This window comes from Sprattus sprattus, assembly GCF_963457725.1.
Source record: "Sprattus sprattus genome assembly, chromosome: 10".
In the NCBI taxonomy this organism is placed as follows: domain Eukaryota; kingdom Metazoa; phylum Chordata; class Actinopteri; order Clupeiformes; family Clupeidae; genus Sprattus; species Sprattus sprattus.
In genome coordinates, this window is record NC_137908.1 from 17,722,320 (window position 1) to 17,744,670 (window position 22,351).

At 41.1% G+C, this 22,351-nt stretch overlaps 2 protein-coding genes across 3 annotated transcripts in view; one reads left to right on the forward strand and one right to left on the reverse strand.

Annotated features, from left to right (window-relative positions):
- gnb1b (guanine nucleotide binding protein (G protein), beta polypeptide 1b) lies at positions 1-21,757 on the reverse strand. Of its 2 annotated transcripts, none has more exons than XM_080846421.1 (11): positions 21,395-21,757; positions 13,091-13,192; positions 12,555-12,593; positions 11,586-11,692; positions 8,762-8,825; positions 7,155-7,317; positions 4,939-5,005; positions 4,571-4,772; positions 3,252-3,468; positions 2,840-2,983; positions 1-2,325 (listed from the first exon to the last, which is right to left on the reverse strand). In XM_080846421.1, the coding sequence occupies exons 2-10, from the start codon at positions 13,145-13,147 to the stop codon at positions 2,877-2,879; spliced, it is 1,023 nt and encodes a 340-aa protein (XP_080702547.1). In that variant the 5' UTR covers positions 13,148-13,192; positions 21,395-21,757; the 3' UTR covers positions 1-2,325; positions 2,840-2,876. The 2 variants fall into 2 exon arrangements, with proteins under 2 accessions (XP_080702547.1, XP_080702546.1); XM_080846420.1 differs by having other exon boundaries at positions 2,835-2,983.
- Positions 15,563-22,351, forward strand: part of LOC308371234 (calglandulin-like) — a gene marked incomplete at both ends in the record, with an annotated part of 14,185 nt that continues 7,396 nt past the window's right edge. Inside the window, one exon of the mRNA XM_080846080.1 lies at positions 15,563-15,685. Coding sequence (XP_080702206.1) covers positions 15,563-15,685 — 123 coding nt within the window. The remainder of the gene's footprint in view (positions 15,686-22,351) is intronic.

Consider the following 22,351-nt stretch of genomic DNA (forward strand, 5'->3'; position numbering starts at 1 on the left):
TGACATTTCAAATCTCTTTATTACATTTTAAATAACAGTACATTTTAATATAGTATCTATCTTGCATCCATCTCTCTGTTGTACACCGACAGACTGAAATAAAATACAAAAGGTGAGAGTATAGGGCTCCAGGAGGATGCGGAGGTCTACAGGTTAATAATGGAGAGAAAAGGGGAATTCATCTGGATTCAACTGCAGTTTAACTCTTTTTCTTTTTTAACCAATGGCAGCACACACAAATACATCACATTTATTGTACATTATCGCAGAGAAATAAAACGATAAAAAAGTCACAACTATCAAAGAAAGTGCATCTGTTTACAGTGGGAAAAAAAGAAAAATCTGCCATTCAGATGCCAACCCCAAATTAAAACGCCACATGAAATCCTTGTCTTTTGCTCTCTTTTTTTCTATGAACAAAATAGTTCCCAACCCCCAAATTTTGCTCAATATTCCAATAGAAAAGTGATTGAGTGAGTGGACAGACGTTGGGGGAAGGAGAACGTGACTCATGAATTTGTTTCTCTAGAGCTACTTTGAAAAAGATCTTTATGGGGACCCAGTCATTTTTTTTCTTTCTTATCAGGAAGTTTGTATTTAGAGTGTGTAAAAGGCTCTCTGCCCCCTCACTCAGGTGCATAGCTTTGCCAGGAGAAGGGAAGTGTGTATGCAGAAGCCAAACCATTTGAGATTATGCTGTGATTGACTCAAGGGTTAATAAGTTATCCCCGAAGGAACATCAGATGTACGACAACCGTATGCACTTTTCTTCTGAAGCAATTGTACAGCATGCGACTATAAGTTCAACTCATGGCAGATTCAAACAAGAAAAGAACGTTTACGCTTAACTTAAAATTTTCAGTATCATTATTTTCAGACATTGATTTGTACAACATTTCATTCACAGAATAGGAACTGCATTTCCAAGCACAGGAAGGGCCATCTCTTGTTAAACTATCATTCTGAAAATGGGTGTGTAAAAAGGGAGTGAGAGAAAAAGAGAAAGAAAGAGGACAACATATCTAAACCCATACTACAGTGTTCCCAGTTTTTCATCCATAACCACACCCCCAAAAATTCAACAAATACAAAATCTATCAGAAAGGGAGTTCATAACATAACCTTTTACGCTGCATCACCCAATGAAATAATAAAAAAAAAGACTTTTAAAAATCGTTTTGATGTCTTTTTTTTGTTTTGTTTTTTTAGTTAAAATGCGCATTTCAAATGTGATAAAACATGTGCTTGGTTAGTAACGCTTGCGACGTTAGTCAAGTTTCTTTATTGTGCAAACAAAGCGGTGACAAGACAGGAAAGGAAACAGCTTGAATACAACGCTGTGTTTGCGTGCAAGTCCGATACTCATATTTACAGGAGGTCATTTCTGAATAGACTACGAGAGTACCTCAAGACTTGGGAACAGTAAAAATATTCAAAAGATATGGCATTTTGCTCGGTATTCATAAATGAGATTCTTTTTAACCACTCTGATTAAAATCAACTAATGAACAGATGACCACATTTTTAAAAAGCTAAGGCTGTATTTTATAATCATCAGCAATGGTTGGAGAGAGATGATGACCAACAGGAGCTTTACAGAGCGAGCTGGTCAGATTGACCTTTTTTCCTTTCTTTTTTGGCCAGACTCAAGAGGATCATGATTGACAGGTGGGAGGGGCATGTTTATGAACTTTGCACACACTCGTAAATGCACCATAGATACATGATTGGCATTCTTAGAAAGCTGCTCGTGCACTCTCTTTTTCAAGCTTCAGCATCAATATTACCTTTTTTTTGTCTTTTTTTTTGTCTGTTTCATCTTTCTCATACAATTTAATTGGATTAAAAGAAATGCTAGTTTTGAACATATTTAAAGAGAAGAAATATGACAAAAAAAATTACTACTAGAAATCATACGTCTGAGAAAAGAGCTTTTCACAAAAAAGTTAAATAATTTGTACAATTACACTCCAACATTTGCTTTCTAGACACATGATAGCTAAGCATGGGGTGGGGGTGAAACTGAATGGTCCATAAAAGGAATGCACAGTTATTCAAACTGATACCACAGGAATTCTTCTTTCTCACGTTAGCCGGGTGATCAAACTAATTGTGCTCTTCTTTGTGGAGGAAAGGCATTGGTTTCCCTTACAAGTTTCTTTTGTTGTGGTTGCTGCTGTTGTGTTCGAGTCAGTTCTTGTTTTTTTGTTTTTTTTCCTTTTTCTTGTTTTATTTTTTTTTCCGGTGTTCTCAAGAAGATGCTGTGAAATTGAACATTCTAAAGTTGGAATGGTCTTCCAGTCAACTTTGGAGTTTAAATGACATCTGAAGGGAAGAAAGACGAGACAATGAGCAACAAGACATTGGTATGCACACACATCCAACAACTCCATTGTTTTAAACAGCCTATAAAAAAGCCTTCCTTCATCAAACTAAGATGTGAATATCCTGTAGCAGTAATACTGCTAGCATTACGAAAGGAGCATTGAATCAAACATATTCCCCAGCATCGGTGATCTCCAAGAGGGTGACTGGCGAGCTCTATCGAACTCAATGACGCACACTTGATGTGACATGACCGTAAACTCTCCCCTTAACAGGAAGAAGCCGCTAAAAAGACAAACAAATGTCTTGTCCTTTGTGTATTTAAAGGGTGGGAAGTCAGCTATCCTATTCAATGCATTCCTGTCATGGTAGCACGATACCCAGAGGCTCTGTGTTAGCTTAGACTACAATCCTGAGGTTCTGGAACAACTCATAAATCAACACATGCAAATATGATGAATGCATTCCATCAAGCTGCATCACACCGGACGGGTGAGGAGAGGTCGAACCTTACTATCTCTGCCGCGCCGTGGGAGGAGCGCCTGGCGGCCTCAGTTCCAGATCTTCAGGAAGCTGTCCCAGGAGCCAGTGGCCACAGCCATGCCGTCGTCGGTGACGCCCAGGCAGCTCACGCGGTTGTCATGGCCGGCCAGCACACCTATGGAAACACAAGAGTGCACTCTCAACAACCAACTTACTTTAGGTAATGCCAGGTGTGTGTGTGTGTGTGTGTGTGTGTGTGTGTGTGTGTGTGTGTACACACACATTCTCCATAATCTGGGTGTGCAAATTGGCGAAATAAAGAAACATTTAAATGAGAGCTGGCAGGAAACACTAAATGTCACGGCATTTCTAAAACCGTTTTAATCAAGCCTTTAATGTTAACTTTTTTCTTTGTTTAGGACTGCAGGTGTGTGTCTACTTACCGGCACGGTCAGCCTTGAGGGAGTCCCACACGTTGCAGTTGAAGTCATCATATCCGGCCAGCAGGAGGCGGCCGCTCTTGGAGAAGGCGACGGACGTGATGCCGCAGATAATGTTGTCATGGGAGTAGACCATCAGCTCCTGGTCGGCACGCAGGTCAAACAGCCTGCAGGTGGCGTCGTCCGAGCCGGTGGCGAATGCATTGCCGTTGGGGAAAAACTGTAATGCAAACAAACACATGAATTAATAATTACAGACACCACTGGCTATCACACATCAGAGGACAGGACAAGCCTCCAGATGGTGCACAGTCAATGAGGCTCAGATTATAAACATCCACTTTAGGTTTCTCATCCCTGGGATAAAGGAGCAAAGACAGCTCGTGAATTTTCCTGAGGGCTGATGTACTGTTAGGTTAGAGACAAAGGGCCTCAGGCAGAAAGCGATATACAAACACATTTCCTATTAATTTTGTTTGTATCCACGATGTGTTCTTATTTTAATAGAACCCATTGAGTTCCGAAACAATATTTCTTATTTTTGCTCGTATATATGTGTGTGTGTGTGTGTGTACATATAAAACTAGTTTTCACAGTCCTCAAATTGTCTGTCCAACACAAAGAAACAAAAATCTGAGGAACATAAAAAACATGCATGAATATCTTCTAGGGCGCGGCGATATGGACAAAATCTTCCATCATGTATTTGTAATTACAGTCATATCGCCCAACCCTAATATCATGTAATCAAATTTTGATAATAATATGTTTTCGACTTGATGATTAGATTATTTGAATACTATTGGTCCATTGAACTCTTCCTTTCCTATGCTACTAAGAAACAACTGGCCACGCGCCTCAAAATTATGATCAAGCAGGATTCATCATTCAGCACATTTGGATGGTTAAGAATGGCTGGTGCAGCTGACTTATATTTTCTCTTATTTTTAATAGTGAAATTTAGGCACCATGTTTTTTAAACAAGGTTATTACAAGAATTAAGTTCTGGCATGAAATCTTTCTATTTCATAGGATTGCAGGTTTCCTAAAGTCCAGCACTCAGCCACACAGCCACGCAGACACACAGAGCTTAAGTACACTAGCTGGCTCAATTAAAGTTGTGTCTTTAATCTAATTAACTTTAAATGTCCCATAAGTGGATTTGAATCACTGACGGAGCCATTTATTCTTACACCTGCTGGAGGTAGATTGACGACAAGATAGAGTAGGATAAACAGAGGTAGAATTAGAGGAGAGAGGATGGAAGAGGCAGGGGGGAGAAAGACACAAACATTGGAAACAGGAGGGGCGAGATCACTTACGCAGATGGCATTGATGTCAGACTCATGGCCAGTGAAGGTCTGCCGGCACATGCCCTCCCGCACATCCCAGAGTTTGGCTGAGGCGTCACACGCGCCCGAGACGAATAACCTTGTGTCCGGGGCCAGGGAGAGGCTCATCACGTCACCGGTGTGACCAGCAAACGTGGTGGTTTGCTGGCCAGTCTCAATGTCCCACAGGGCACTGCACAGAAGCACAGATTTCAGTTTGACAGACACCTGGTCCCTCACTTGTATGAAAACTTGGAATAATGTCAGCAGTAGGACATTACAACCACTGCTCAAACTAAACCCTCAGGACACTCCAGAGGGAGCAGTGGAGTCATCTACATGCAGTTCCCCCAACTCACCAGGTGGTGTCACCAGAGCTGGTCACAATCTGGTTGTCATCCACGAAACGGCAGCAAGACAGGTAGCCTGAGAGACGACAAGACAACATTCACAGCTGACTCCAAAGAGGAACAAAGCTCACTACACATTCACCGTAAAAAAAATCCCGTAAAAGTTGTGCAAAGACTGGACCAGTCTAAGTGTATGAGGTTGACTGTGTGGTCAAAATAATTCTTGAAGAAACCACAGCAACAGGGTCAAACCAAGCTGCTTCAGAAGGGCTAAAATTAAATCAAAGGTAAATATACAGCCGCGGAAAAAATTAAGAGACCACTTCAAAATTATCAGTTTCTCTGGTTTTACTATTTATTGGTATGTGTTAAAGTAAAATGTACATTTTAGTTTTATTCTATAACCTACTGGCAACATTCCTACCAAATTTCAAATACAAATATTGTCATTTAGATCATTTATTTGCAGAAAAATGACAATTGGTCAAAATAGCAAAAAAGATGCAGTGTCTTCAGATCTCGAATAATGCAAAGAAAACAAGCTCATATTCATTTTTAAACTACACAATACTAATGCTTTAACTTAGGAAGAGTTCAGAAATCAATATTTGGTGGAATAACCTTGATTTAAAATCACAACTTTAATGTGTCTTGGCATGCTCTCCACCAGTCTTTCACATTGCCGTTGGGTGACTTTATGCTACTCCTGGCGCAAGAATTCAAGCAGCTCGGCTTCTTTTCATGGCTTGTGACCATCCATCTTCCTCTTGATCACACTTCAGAGTTTTTTTTATGGGATTCAGGTCTCGAAATTGGGCTGGCCATGACAGGGTCCTGATCTGGTGATACTCCATCCACACCTTTACTGGCCTGGCTGTGTGGCATGGAGCATTGCCCTGCTGGAAAAAACACTTCTCAGAGTTGGGGAACATTGTCAGAGCAAAAGGAAGCAAGTTTTTCTTCCGGGACAACGTTGTACTTTGCCTGGCTGAGGTTTGTAAAAGACCATAAGGATTGAACCAAAGCAGACTGGAAGGTCTCCTAGTTCGTCTTCTCTGATGAGTCCAATTTTCAGCTTTGCCCAACACATGGTCGTCTGATGGTTAGACGGAGACCTGGAGAGGCCTACAAGCCACAGAGTCTTGCACCTACTGTGAAATTGGACTCATCAGAGAAGACGAACTAGGAGACCCTCCAGTCGGCTTTGGTTCAATCCCTATGGTCTTTTACAAACCTCAGCCAGGCAAAGTACAACGTTGTCCCGGAAGAAAAACTTGCTTCCTTTTGCTCTGACAATGTTCCCCAACTCTGAGAAGTGTTTTTTCCAGCAGGGCAATGCTCCATGCCACACAGCCAGGCCAGTAAAGGTGTGGATGGAGTATCACCAGATCAGGACCCTGTCATGGCCAGCCCAATTTCGAGACCTGAATCCCATAAAAAAAACTCTGAAATGTGATCAAGAGGAAGATGGATGGTCACAAGCCATGAAAAGAAGCCGAGCTGCTTGAATTCTTGCGCCAGGAGTAGCATAAAGTCACCCAACGGCAATGTGAAAGACTGGTGGAGAGCATGCCAAGACACATGAAAGTTGTGATTTTAAATCAAGGTTATTCCACCAAATATTGATTTCTGAACTCTTCCTAAGTTAAAGCATTAGTATTGTGTAGTTTAAAAATGAATATGAGCTTGTTTTCTTTGCATTATTCGAGATCTGAAGACACTGCATCTTTTTTGCTATTTTGACCAATTGTCATTTTTCTGCAAATAAATGATCTAAATGACAATATTTTTATTTGAAATTTGGTAGGAATGTTGCCAGTAGGTTATAGAATAAAACTAAAATTTGCATTTTACTTTAACACATACCAATAAATAGTAAAACCAGAGAAACTGATAATTTTGAAGTGGTCTCTTAATTTTTTCCGCGGCTGTATATCTACTTCCCTTTCCTGTACATACATGACAAGTTTGAGCCCTTTGTGGTAACACCTAATACAGTAACATCACACACAGGTACCCCGTGTGACGCACAGTGAGGCAGCAAAGTCCATTTCAATCAATCCCAAAACCATTACAGTTAAACCATTTCAGATCACAGTTAAACATCATAGTCAAAGGTTTGGCAACTAGGAAGCAAAGCATGTAAGTGTCTTAAAAAGAAAAACACTGGAGGTAGAGAGGACATTTGTGAGTGTAGGTCTGCTGTCTGCGCTGCGGTTCCTCACCTGTGTGGCCGGCGAGCTCGCGGCTGACGCGCACGTTGCCCTCACGGGTCTTCAGGCTGTAGATGGAGCAGATGTTGTCCAGGCCACCGCAGGCCACGTAGTTCCCTGAGGGCGCGTATGCGCAGGTCATCACCCAGGAAGAGCGCAGTGGGATGGCGTGGACCTGAGGGGACATGGTGCAGCCCAGACATTACAAACACACAACTGGAGAGGCCTCTAGTATATAATGTATAACCCTATACCAGGGGTGGCCAACCAGTTGGAGACCAAGAGCCACATATCTGACCATGTTACAGCAAAGAGCCACATCGGCACACGGGCACATGAACATATAGGCACACAAACATTACCCATTCTTCTGACACACACACACACACACACACACACACACACACACACACACACACACACACACACACACCTCTGCCAGACAGATGAATTGTAAATGCCACACCAACATGATAACAGAAATGTACCCCAGTAAGATCACAGGCCAGCAACATCATACATGGGCACACATTCCCAATAGTCTCTTCCTGACACACACACACACACACACACACACACACACACACACACACACACACACACACACACACTTTTCAAACATCAATATAGTGTACACTTACTATGCATGTTGCTTAGTGAGACTTCTGGCATTCCTGGCTGTGAGCTTATGTAGTGGCAGGTTTGCTTTCTCAAATGCACTGATCATCGTTTCTTTAACATCTACCTCACGTGTTCTGTCTTTAAATGGCATAATGTCCAAGAGTTCCTCTTTGATTACGCACTCATTTGACACAGAGCGAGCAAATATCGCCAACTGAGGCTTGTCTTGTATGTCACAACTCTTATCCAATGCAGCACTGAAATATTCACATGCTTGAAGGTCAGAATGAAGCTGTGATTCAATAGCCGTGTTAATATCGGATATTCTGTGTTCTACGGTGTGGCGGGACAGTTGGAGGTCTGACGCCATGCGTTATAGTTTGTCACTTTCAGGAGACAAGATTTCAACAGCGTCAGTTATGTATTTTTTTATGAACTCCCCTTCGTTGTATGGCTTTTTAGCCCGTGCGATGTTCCAAGCCAGTTTATACGATGCAAGCGTTACCGTCTCTGAGTCTGACTGGTGCTTCGTACATTTTTTGAAAACTTGTACCTGCTTTTCTGCCTGACTTTTCAAAGCAGTCAACTTGTGCTTTCATGATCTCAAAATACCGTAATGAACGCAAGCGACGCACACTAACAAAATCACCGTATGACACGTAAGGGAGGCGAACACGCACATAAACACACACGCAAACACAAACTTGGACATGGACAAGAACGTAAGAGCCGCAGGACTCCAGGCAAAGAGCCGCATGCGGCTCGCGAGCCGCGGGTTGGCCACCCCTGCCCTATACGATAAAGGTATTTTGGGACTACAGATCAAACGATAAAGGTTGGCTAACAACTGGCACAATAGATGAAGATTCTCCTTGCCAAACCAAATGGTCTCAGACTAACAATACAGCATTACAGATGCTTCCTCTTCTGAGAAGTAGTTGGACAAAAAGGATTTGGACACTCTGGGGTGTGCAAACTGAGCACTATGAGGCTGTTACCTTATTTGTGGTATAACTGTCCCAGATGATGAGTTTGCCATCCTGAGAGGCACTGACCAGGAGCCTGTATTGAAAGAGATGGGGAAATGAACAACACATGAGATAAGACAGGAAAGCCCTACCAGAGTACATGCCCTTTTCTAACAGAGGATTTAGAGTTTATTCCTCCAAGGCTCCATCCAGTTCAAACACAACATGAATGCAGTCAGAAGCATTGGAGATGTACACTAAACTCTACAACCACACAATGTCCAACACCTCACAGGCTAATTAAGGCACAAACATTGAACTGCTAGCTCAACACGAACTGAGGCTTTCCATTGAGATAACACAACCTGAATGATCATGGTACAATACATTATAAAGCCCCATAAACCACATGCACGACCTGTAGCTGCCTGCCTAGTTCAGATACTGCTCACCAGAATGAGGCCTGAAACCAGAAATGTCATCTGCACTGTGGTTTAGTTAAGACGTCTTGATCCCCAGTGGATTTTCATAGAGTCGCATGAAGATCCGCTGAGGATTGAGACCTTGTCTAATTAAAACACCGAGCTGGAGTACAGAATCTCTCGTTTGTCAGCACACTTCAAAATATCTTGAACAAGGCATCTCTGGGTAGCGGAAGAAAAACGTGGCATCATGAGGCGCTAAAGACTAGTTTCAGAGGTTTAAAAAAAAAAGCCAGCATGACTAGGTCCGTAACATTAGTGCTCTCCCGAGGGTGGAGAATGTGCCACTCCCTTTAGCAATGCACGCTTTTTAAAGACATACATTTCATGCCTACGAATATATATGGCTAGGGGTGCTCTAATAGAACAGCCTCTCGTTTCAGGAGGCAGCTCGCTCATGGGTTCTCCCAGTAGCCAGGGCTGGAAGCTGCAGCCATGTTCCGGTATAACAGGGTTAGTCATACCTCCTACAGAATGGATGGCCTCCTACGCCTGACACCGTGCGGGGGTGAGGGAAATCACCAGTCTAATTGGAGCTCACCATCCCAAAGAATAAGGTTGGGATTTACCAGACACTTCCCCCATTCAATATTACGATATTTAACTGCAGATTCAATCTGTATTGCAACCCCGTTTAAAGTAGTACAGCAATTAGATATAAAAAAATTATATAAAATGAAAAATATGTTTTTCAGATTCTTGTACAGCAATGCTAACTGGAGTAAAAGTCATGTGCGCGCTTTTTTTTTTATTGTTCTTCCAGAGTATTTTCAGACTGGAAGATATTAGGATGGGCTCAGCTTGGCGCTCACATGTCTGCTTAGCTTATCATTACTGTATTTATAAATTGGAGTTATTTGTCAGTCACGGTGACAAAACCAGTTTGGATTCCTTATTTAAGGCAACAACCAGCAGCTATGCACATTTAAATGTAGAACCATAGGAAAATAATATTGCCCGTTTACTCGTAGGCCTAATTACGACCCATTTCATTTTATTTACAGTGATAGCTTCCTTCCAAAGCCAGAGTGTGTCATTTGCCAAACCATGCATGAAGCAATGAAACCATTGAAACTGCACCAACATTAAGAATCAAAACATGCGCATCTCAAAGACAAATCAGAAGGGGATGAATTGGATGAAGTAGAGAGAAACTTGCAAAAACGTCTCTCACACACCACGTTTCAAAGGACAGGAATAGGCATGTCTCAGAAAACGTGCTCTCCGAGTCCATGTGATAATGTCTCATGTCAATTTTTTTCAATTGCTAGAAAACCAGGCGCACCTTTCTCATTAGATGACATCATACTCCTCTTTATTCTCACAGTATTTCCAGCCTAACCATGTTTTGTTAGGTAAAAGGGCTGCCTTCATTGTGTAAAGGCTGTACAGGTTCAGGGTCTCTTTCAGGTGCATCCTATCTTTCTCTCTGAGGTTGTAACAGCCTAAATAAAAACCTGTCAGATTTGTGTTGGGAGTGTAATCAGTTCATCATGTTTGGGGCATGGTTTGTTTTGGTATTGATTAATGTGGAGGCAAAACATTGCTGCTGCATTTGCCAATTCTAACAGGTGTATGTGCCCATTAAAACATTACTTACTTACTTACTTACTAACTAACTAACTATCCTTACTGCAAAGAGGAGTCATGAGTTGTTGTTGGTTGGGGGATGGTGGCGGGCCCTACTACCTCAATGTTTGACATACATTTTATTAGCTGTGGATGAAATTTAAGACAATGCTGAAGTAATCCTAAATATTCATAATATGTTCCTCACCTTGAGCAATACGTTAGAAATTATATTTTAGGACATACATGACGTCATCTGTAGTGGGATACATTTAAAAAGTAACCTTCCAAACACTAACTTTGACATCCCATTTCCTTTCCCTGCTGGTTTGTGAATACTAGTTTTTATAGGACTGCTTTTCTTTGTGAACAGAACCTCAGGAGCTCACCCGTCTGTTTCCAGATCATACATAATGGAGGTAAACCTAACAGGCAGAGGTGGCTTAGTCATCAAGTTAAATAACTGCGTCCAACAACTGAACAGCATCACTCCTTGTCTATAGGGCTCACCCTCATCCATACCACTACTTGTCTATAGGGCTCATCCTCATCCATACCACTACATTTCTATAGGGCTCACCCTCATTCATACCACTACTTGTCTATAGGGCTCACCCTCATCCATACCACTCCTTGTCTATAGGACTCATCCTCATCCATACCACTACTTGTCTATAGGACTCATCCTCATTCATACCACTACTCATATATAGGGCTCACCCTCATTCATACCATTATTTATTTTTTTATCTAGACAAGTCTTAAACACTTATTTGCCGTGTCAAATTTAAAAGGACCATTACCTAGAGTCAGTGCCCCAGTGCATGGCATAAATCTTTGCCAGATGCCCCCTCAATGTTCGTCTTGTGCGCATTTGAATCCGTCCAACAGGGTCGATGTTGGAGGTGATCTGGAGAAAAATGAACATGCATAGAATCAGTTAATAAAGAAATCATGTCACTTTCGATAGTACAAAAGAAGAGTTCGCTACAAGCCTTTAAAAGAGGAGACAAGGAAACATTCGGACACATAAGGTGACAAGCTGGATACGCTAAAAAAAAAAGTCACTTATTTTGCATACATCCACGGAAACGGAGGTCACAGCTTTTTATATCTACAGCACTCTTCACACATCCTGCAATATGGCAATTCTCTAGAATTCTGCTGCTCTTTCGAACAATACCATACCAAAAGTGTAATACCAGATCACTGAAAATGAGAATGTTCATATATATATAACCCTGTAAATATAGCAGGTATAGTATAATTAGAATGAACCATGTTACTTCTCATGCAAGCTATGGATGTCAAACAGACATTTTTGCTTATTGCGCTTGAAGTCACCTACCCCTATATATATTTTTTTTTAGTTGGTTTTAGTAATTAACCAGACAAATGTGTCATCAAAATGGAATCACCATTTCTGAAAGCAACTCTCCCAAAATTAGAATTGAAATGTTCCCTCAACATCGCAGTTAATATCACTGTCCGAATTCAGCAACGGACACTTCAAGTGAGAACAGGGCTTGTGTGCCAATGAATGTGTCCGCGTGCATGTCAAATGTTCAACCAGAAGTGGGACACTAAACAATAATCAGGTAAACATAACTACTGTGCTCTTTTTGACCTCACATTAAGTGAGAAATCTGGACAATGTACTGCACTCGTGGCTTCAGAGAGATAATGGAATGTGTTTGTGCGTATGTGTGTGGTAGTAGGCGTGAGAGGAGAGGACATCACGTTTCATGGTGAGGTCCAGCATGGAATGTTACCTGTGAGAGCGTGGCATCGGCACAAGCCTTCCTGGCATCCTGGGAGTGGATGGAGAGATGGGAGACACATTACTCATACATCAAATAGCCATGCTCTTTCTTGGTCACACACATATACACTCAAGTCATTTCCCTATTCTTACGGCCTGTTTTGTTTGCATCCATTTTACAAGCCTTGCACAGTAATGGAAGTATGGAAATAGGCTTCTCCAGATTTGCCTGTTTTTCAGTTATGCAAAACTGCTCACGGTTTCACTACCACAGCCTGTCATGCAATGTTCTCCTGGGTAGGTCAAAAGCCACAGATATAAAGCCATCAGGCCAGGCAAACATCCATGTTGTTGTTGGAATTATTGGTGGAATTTCTTGCATCTCTTTGTTTTCATTTAGGGAATCCTTTGTCAACCTAACTCTAGAAATCCAACAATATGAGCACAAGTACAGTCTGGACTCCAAGGGTTTGTTTGTTGCCTTAAACCATACAGCTGACTTGTGTTAGAGAGGGAGAAGGAGGAGGAGGAAGAATGGGTCTTTACTCGGATCTGGTTCTTGAGCTGCTCAGCCTCCTGGCGTAACTGGTCCAGTTCACTCATTTTCCTCCTCTAGAAGTCTTCTCTCTCCAGCTGCCCACACACGGTCTGAAACACACACACAGAAGAAAATCACTCATCCATAGCCCTATACAACACCAACAAGAGAAGTACAGGATTCTTCCACCTCGCCGACTATGAGTGTACAGATCACGGCCAAACACACACACACACACACACACACACACACACCAACACACACACACACACACACACGTAACATATGATGTCCACACACTTTTAACTTCATCTACACAGAAAAGGAGACCACCCTTAAACACTGGCAGCCATTACAATGTTATCTAACCACAGACAACCCAATTGCTTTGTAGACATTGTTTTGAATCCCTTTCCAACCAAACAGCAATGACACAACACTCTCTTTTGGTTTCACTTTTATCGGGTCTATTAACAAGAAATAAATATACAAGAAATTGTATATCAGAGAGGACACCCACTGGTAGTTGAGATGGTGAGACACTGAACAATAAGCACTTTGATTTTGGTCACTTTAATGAGCCTGGCAAAAGTCAGCGGAGTCACAGCACGGTAGTAAGACCATCAAGGAGTTCTTTCTACCCACAATCCTCTCTGTATCCATGTCAGTGTTGTCCCTTCTCCAGTTCGTCAGTGACAAACCTGGGACACGCTTGATTCAGCCCCTTACAGGTTAATCCTGTTTAAGGTTGTTCAGATATGAGGAGTTGCTGATGGGAAAAACAGCACCTATCCCGCTGACCCCAATCCTCAGAATGCACACACACACACACAGAGCAGTCAGCACCTCTCAGCTCAAGCATGAACGTGTACGGGTTAACCCTGTCACCACTCTGCAGTTTCAGGAAGAGGGAAATAAAACTGTTCTCTGGAAGTGACCGCGAAGGGACCAGAAAACAGGTTCTTGACTGTTCAGATACAACATGGATAAATTACATTCTTAAGACAACGTATTACTTATTCCTTCTTTACTTAAAAATATTGTGCAATCAATAAACACAATTTGCTTTAGTTTTTTAAAATATGTATCTTATTTTGTCTATTCTGAAGTCTGGCACAGTGGTTGCGTCTCATTTAAGAATTAAGTGCCACGTTTTTGTCAAAGACACTCCTCCAGACGTACCTCACATACCTACTGGCTATGTTAAAAGTAGCTTTCCCCTTTACCGGTGATACTTTGAGTGATTTGTGAGGATATGAGAACCAACTCCACCTCAGGATACACCTTCACTCAATACCCTGTGCGATCCCATGCCAGATCTCCTTTCCCATTGGAAATTTGCCACACATATTCAGTCTGATCAAAGTATAACTGAGGCACTTTCATAATTTCTATTCTTGCAATTTTCATTCAGAGTCAATGCAACAGCTTGCTGGGGCTGTAGCTACACTCAAAATAAAAGCCAAAGAAAGCAATTTCATTGTCATCCGAAGCATATATGTTTGTGGTAGAACTTAGACTAGGCTATCAACAAGTGATAAGGAATGACTGGGGGACTTGAGATTAAAATCGTATGTGGTCATGAATCAAATTTTCATTACTGGTTCTGTTCGGTCATGAATAACATTATGAAGAGTAGACAGAACAAACAGAGCTCTTGTGAGGTTTTCAAGCTTCCTCAATGTTTACCAGCATATGATTCTACTTCACCCCTTATAGGCCAGTGCAAGCACAGGGGACGGGGGGTGGTACTGGAGGGGTCACAATATTTGGACTCTCACTTTTATAAAATTATGTTATTACTGCACTGAAACAAACATTTGGTGACAACTTTCCACTTCACAAAACTATCCAGTAGGCCTCATTTATTTCCAACACTGAAAACCCTGCTTTTGGCACAGTAGAGATTCTGAGATACAGAGTCATTTCCTGCTTCTAGTAGCTTCCAAAATACAGTTGACACAACAGTCACCCTCAGGAGAAGATAGGATTTTTTTTTACGCTGGGAGATTTTAGCTTTTGGAGGATTGCTTGCTCTGACAGTCAGAACCTAAAGCAAGCACACAGTTTCCTAAACATCTATGGCATTGGACATGTAGCTTTCTCCTCTCCTTTTCATCATCTAAACAAGCACCTGACAGACAGTCAGCTGATTGTGTGGCAAACAGAGGAGCTGGCGAGGGGGCCTAAGGGTGTGGCACACTGCTTCTCCTCTGGGTCACTCGAGGAAAACTCCAGTGAGATACTTTATTTTCCATTTTAAGAAGACCCCGCCACACGGCCGTTTGGTCGTAGCACCACCTCACTTCTGTGTTAGTATTCAACTTGAACTGGGTCCTATGGCAGAATATGTGAGGGGAGGTCATGGGTCGCAAATTTCATGAGCCCATTTACCACTCACATTAATTACTGTTTATTTCATGCTAATTACCATATCGGCTTCACAGGAGCCAATGTTTCTGATACGGCATAGTCGGACCATGACCCTATACCCTAGCTACCTAGTAACATTAACAGCAATCCTCTGCCACGGGTCAGGTGGGAATGTGAGCCACAAGATTGCCATCTTCGAGAAGGGCAAAGGGGGAGGGGGGACTATCAGAGTAAGACCTTGCTCCATTGATGTCTAATTATTTCTTTCAGGATGGTTAAATGTCTATGTGAAGCCATTTAACATCATCCACAAGTGGTTGTGATCACTTTAAACACAGGACTATCATTTCATTGGTGAGTTGCTTTTTAGATATGGAAATTAGTTTTAAGCGGTACAGCAATCAGTGTTGCATGGTTGCTATAGTTACGTAGTTACCATTTTAACTAACTAGCAAGCTAGTTAGTTTAAGTTAACATAACCTCAGACTGTTCAATTTGCATGAAATGATAGCTAGTCATCACCGTCTCAGTCTAACTTAAAATGATCCTAGGAAAAGGAAGAAACACTCAAGTGGTTGAAGAATTGGTCATCTCCTAAACGATAGGTTTCCCTTTCAGGGTACCTGTGCAGCTTCACTGCTCGGCCTCCAAATACACAAGTTAAGCTTAACAGTTAGCAGTTGCTGGGGTGTGTTAACATTAGCCGCTAAAGTGGCTCCATAAACTCGAGTTAGATAGCCAGGTTAACTGGCATGAGAACACTGTGCCATGAACTATTGTTCTATTGTAGATGCTATACTAGTGATCTTTACTGGCAATTTGGAGTGGGAATTGCCACAGAAGTGACAATTTGATATTACAATATTTGGGCCAGGATACAATTTTTTTTTTTTTTTTTTTTACATTTTATGATACAAGTATTAAGTTTGTACAGTGGGAGTATTTGCTGCCATCTTGGCATTTCTGCTCAACTCTGACCTCCTTTTTCATTTCTACTGTGAAAAGAGAAGACTGAGGTCTTGCACTATGTTGTGGACTTGGAGCAATGTTATCAGAGTAGCCAAACTTTAATAAACAGTGCCTCCAAAGTAAAATCTACTTGTTTGAGCCATAATAAAAGGACCACCCTTTCCACCAAACCCCAAAGGGGTGTAGAGTAGCCATTGTGTTATTTATAAGTACTGTAACATTTGTGAAACCTCAAAATTATTTCTGCCTAGGGTGTGGTTTGTGATGTGCATTCTGTTCCGCAGAGTTTGCCTTTGTCCCATTACATCAATCCTTAGAATACGGCCAATGGCTTTTTTTGGGCCACCATCCTAGATCAGGAATGAATCTAGGATGAACTTGAGTCTATACCCCTTGATAGGTTGACAAGATATTTTGCATTAACAAGCAATTGTGCAACTGTACCGCATGAGATTATTATTACTGTTATTGTATCCTGCGGAATTCGCACCAAACAGGACAAACTATTTTGGGGTTCTTTACTGTTATGTACGATGTAGATGTTGCAAAAGCAATACGCAACACTGCAACCAAAGAGAGGTAGCCGTAGCTACGATATCAAGAATGTGGTGACAAACAAAAGTGATGACAAACAAATGTTTACTTACAAATGCAGTACTGGGCTTCTATCTTCTGTTTATTCATACCGTTATAGTGTTTAAATGCATACTTTTAACCATTTGAGTTAACAGGACCACAAGCATGATTTGGGTTGCTAGAGTTTCTATTGAAGCAACTTCTCTTGCATAACAAATACCATATACTCAAGTTACAGTCTACAACTAAACAAGATTTGTATCAAACCAATGGCACTTCGAGAACAGATAAATCCTATAAATGTGTATTTGTTAGCATCAGCAAAAGGTTGTTTGGGCAAAACGAATTGACCTTCTTAACCTGTTTTAATGTTATAAAATTACACCTGCCTCGTAGATATAACACAGACCTCCAGTTAACAGTAGCACAAACGCAGTTGCGACCCACGACCACCAACAATGATAGATAGAGTCCAAAATTCATTACATCAATAACTGTCCCAATTTAATATGGTGCAAACCACTGTCCCCTCAAAAATAAGCCAACCATTTCCTCCAGTATACAGTTTAAATTTTGCACCAGTAGTTACATTTTAGGCACCGCCTAGAGTGTCCTCCCTGAGCTATCACACAGACAGCGAAGCTGGGATCTTCATAGCACCAGGGAGATGGTATTTTTAGTGTCTACTTCAGATGAAATTACAAAGTAATTGTGCTTTACATTTAATTAAGTCAAAAATTGTCTAGAGATTAACTAGATTACATTTCTATCCATTGAGACTGAGAACGCAGTAAAGGCTTTGAAGGGCGGAGCTCGCACTCATCCTATACAGAGAATAAATGTGTTTGTTTATTCTCGTACAGTTAACATAGATCAGTTAAGGGCGGGGGCAGCCGTACCCCCCATGGAGGGTTTTCCATCTGCACAAATGAACAAAACTGCAAAGTACATGTGGACTAGGTTACTGAACCTGTATCACAGTGACAGTTCATTTGCATTTAAACATAATGCTTGTGACAAGAAAGATTTTCCTCTAACAGACTATGCTGACATGCTCTAGTACCTCACCAGGAATGCAATTTCACAGTACAAAAACCACTTCTCCCCAAAACATTATTTGGTTATACAGCATGTATACAATACTGAATTAATTAGGAAGGTCTCCAATGGTGAATTCTGTTGTTTGTTACACTCATTGTGTGAAGAACTACACAATTTAATAAAAGCATCATGCTGGTCCACTTCCTGACTCTATTATACGTTAGTGGTGTTGATATGGCTTATTTTATGACCGACTTTCAGCATATTCAGTACAGCTATAGCAGGATCATAGAAAAGACCATAACCAGCAATATCACTAACGACAGCAGTAATCCTAAAAGCTAAAATCCACAGACAGTAAGTCTTTAATCCTATTCAGAACCTTCAACAGGAAAACAGCTGGCCAAAGCCAACCCCAGGGTCAGGAAACCCTGCAGCAACATGTTCTGGTCTACCACTACAACATAATCTTTTTCCAGCACCTCTTTTATTTAACCCATTACAGATGCCCTCACTAATCCCCTCATCAACAGCTGAAAACATGATGGAATTCTGATGCCTAATAATGCTAATTCAATGGAGAGTTGTGTTTTTTCCCCACATTTGAATAAACAAAAATGCTCATTTATCCTCAGCGAGTAACTGCATGCTATATATAGGCTGTAGAATTGTGTCATTGTTCGACACCTTATAACATTCAACAGACATCAAGCGACGAAACTTGCAGTACAGACACTATCAATTCTATCCCATTTTAAGCGATTGCAGGTGGTGCTCTACCATAAAATATACAGTTATTTTGCAACAGACCAAGAAAACTGCCGTGAGATTTGCTCTAAATGTGAAGGATGTAGACAGCTCGTCAAGCCTCCTGCTCCATATTAACCATTCAAAATGAACGAACGCGGAGATGAATAATTAACGTTGGTTTAAATCGGTGGTGTTTATTGTACTTGGGGGCACAGACACGCTTTAAATTAATATATATGCATTTTATATTACATACTACCGTGCGCTTTATGAGGAATTGCTACCACATTAAATGATCCAGGCCTTTCCGAAGGCTAAATCGATGTCTTGCTTATGTCTTGCAGAGTGACACCAGGATTGCAAACGCCATCTTGTTCTGTAGCTACCGCTATTTAGGCCCAATACTGCATATCTCATTGATCCCAATAAGTTCCCGGTCCTGTGGCAAAGGAGAGTTGTTTTCATATAGCGGTTAAGAACGAAATTCGATTTTTAAAACTAGTTTGGCTTGCTTAATGAAACTCCCTATCCACGGCAAGTGGGGTACATTTCCACCACTCATTCTAGTGACCTCAATCGTGGGCTAAGCTACGTAGCTAGCTGTTTCTCGCCCTTAAAAGTACTGATCATGTCGATAGCTTGCTAGCTAGGGTAACAAAATATACATATAATATGTTAACTTGTATTCGATAATAATCGAAATCACAACAGAACACGACTTTTAACATGAACTGCGAATTAAGAAATTGATTTACACAAGTGAACGCTCGTCTGCTGTCGAGCAAACAGCGCTGTAGCATCGTTGTGTCTTTCGTGTGGGACAGGAACTCACATTAGCTAGCTAGCAAGCAACATTAAAATATATTAGCAAACCAGCTAGCACTCATTACAAACATACTATAGAACATGGCATATACTTAGTAAGGGACAAAAGCTCAGTAGCAAGGCGTGCACATCTGCGAAGGTAAACTAATTAACGTTATCTTGTTATCAAGTTGTTAAAGGCGTCGGATCTATTTAATTCGATAATTAATTAAACCAATTAACCTGGGAGCTCACCACCTAAACACACGGTTGAATGGTAAACGTGAGTGATAAATGGCCTGTTGCGGCTAACTAGGAGAGCTAGCGATAACTGTTTACACATTTGATTTCCTGGCCTATCTGAATGAATCATACACCCTCCGGTACTATCAAGAAAGGAAAGGCAGGCAGACTGTAACGTTAGTGTACAGGCACACTAACTAAATTAACCAACCCTATCGCCAGAACAACTGAGGAAAAGGCGAGCCTGGTCAAGTATTTTGTCTTGAAAACTAACTGAACGTTACCTAGCCGCCTTGCTATAAGGTAACCAGCCATGGTTAATGCTACGTCCTTTCAGAACCTGCTAGCGAAGTATCTACAAGACATGAAAAAAGTGAGTTTCAGTTTCCACCAGCTAATTAATATTCTGCACCCATGCCATAACTAACTAGCAAACTCTTGCTGACCGTTTTTAATGTAAAAACAGCGTTAATCATGTCGACTTAGATATGGTTTACCGACTCTTATGGGGAAAAGTGTATATTTCGTGAAACTGAGGAATTTCGTAACCAATCCAGCTAATTGACGATCGCTAGCTAGATCTTATTCGCGGAAGGTACATTCACGTAACATGTTTACTTCCTATGATGACCCGAGACCTGACTTATGTTATCGAAGATTAACGTTAGTAGCTAGCTAATTATGTGTATAACGCTATAGTAATTAACGTTATTTAACAGTCATATAGTTACGACAAACATGTTACAGCCAGTCAGCTTCCTTCCGTCTGCACACTTAAACACTAACTTAACTTGCCTGTTTCCATTGCTAGATCACGTTAACGTTTCTCTGAAAATACCACCTCACATTTAATTTACAATTGACCGTGTTCATGCTGCTTGCTTGGAAACTCAGAAAGTCGCCTTGATAGTTACCTACAGCCAAGTTAACCGTACCAATGACTGCGGAGTTGCAACTGTACTTAACCTGATTAACAGTGTTAACGTTAGTCAGGGAGCTAGCAAACAACATACAAAACTGTATGGGTTGCTTAGGACAATTAATCAGACTTACATTAACGTAAGGGGTAATCAAACAAACGGATTATAACGTTATATTGCTAGATTCTCTTTAAAATCTGCTGTACAACACTAGTTAACCAATTCCCTCAGAGGCTTGTCATTTGCAAGCCTGCCAACGTTAATTTGCCTCTCAGTTACCTGGCTAGCTAAAATTAACATAACGTTATACAACACGGTTTTACTGCAACTTTTTTATATTAAAGTCCGAAATCATAGCCAGCCCTTAGCGCAATTTCGGAAACATCTCTTTTTTGGGGGTGAACCTTATTAACATCAACTGCTAGATCTAGCTTACAGTGTAGCCAAGTTGCTTTTAACCTAGCGTTAGTTACAACAATTTATCCTAGCAAGCTACTTGGTGTCTTCCTGTGATAGCTAGCTATATGAAATACTAACGTTACCCCACCCCCCCAGAAAACAGACAACTATTGGCAATACCGAACAGTGAATTTGAATCTTATATCCTAATATTAAACAACATTCATCACACATTACCTGTACTCAGTCGTTGTTGGCCTTTGTTTCAATTGCATTGACCGGAAAAACAATAATGTTGCTCTAAAATCCACAGATCAACGAACAAACAAGACTAGCTAGCTTGCTAACTAGCTTCAGAGGAGCGGCACTTCCCGAACGAGCCCAGTATTTCAAGAACCTGTGTCAACTGTGGAAAATCACACTGTCTCTGAAGGCGACGACACGGAAATCTCCGTTTTAATCACAGGGAGAAACAATCATTGATGTCCATATATCAGCTTCAATCCGTAATGTGTCCGTTAGGGCGTCCCTTCCCGTGGGTTTCCTTGAAGGAACAGTTTCTGACAATTCTGTCCTCACCCGGCCATCAGAAAGCGAAGAGATGGGCGCGGTAACCCTGCAGTCTGCCTTGGGAAACCCCACGCTGCAGTAACGTTGTCACGCTCAGTAGGAGCGACCACCCGAATTCTGAACGCCGGCAGGGGGTCTGGGATAAAATCAGATTCCCTAAATAAACTCCTCTGATTATAAAATTGTAAACAATAGAATTAAAATAAACAACAATCAATATGATCACCATTGCATCAGACCGGCTTGACTGTCGTTTTGACTAAACTTCAAATATGTTAAAGTAATCCACTGATATGGGACGAATCTAGTAGATATACCCTTCAGTTCTGGACAGTTTTGCACAACATCTAAAAAAAGTGTTTAAAGATGTAGTAAAAATGGCTGATTTAGCCCATTGGCAATTTTCAAGATTTTTCTAAGAATTAGAATACAACATAGGCTATGTGTCAAGGGTTTACCTGTTTCAACAGGTAACAAATCACGAATGATGGTTATAATAATAAAATATAAACTAGGCCTATATAAAATAAACTATATAATATATTGTAACACTCCTGTCCCTCACTGTAGGCTAAATATTGTAAGCTATAGCATGTTTTAGTACTTCCTCTTTCTGCACTGTGA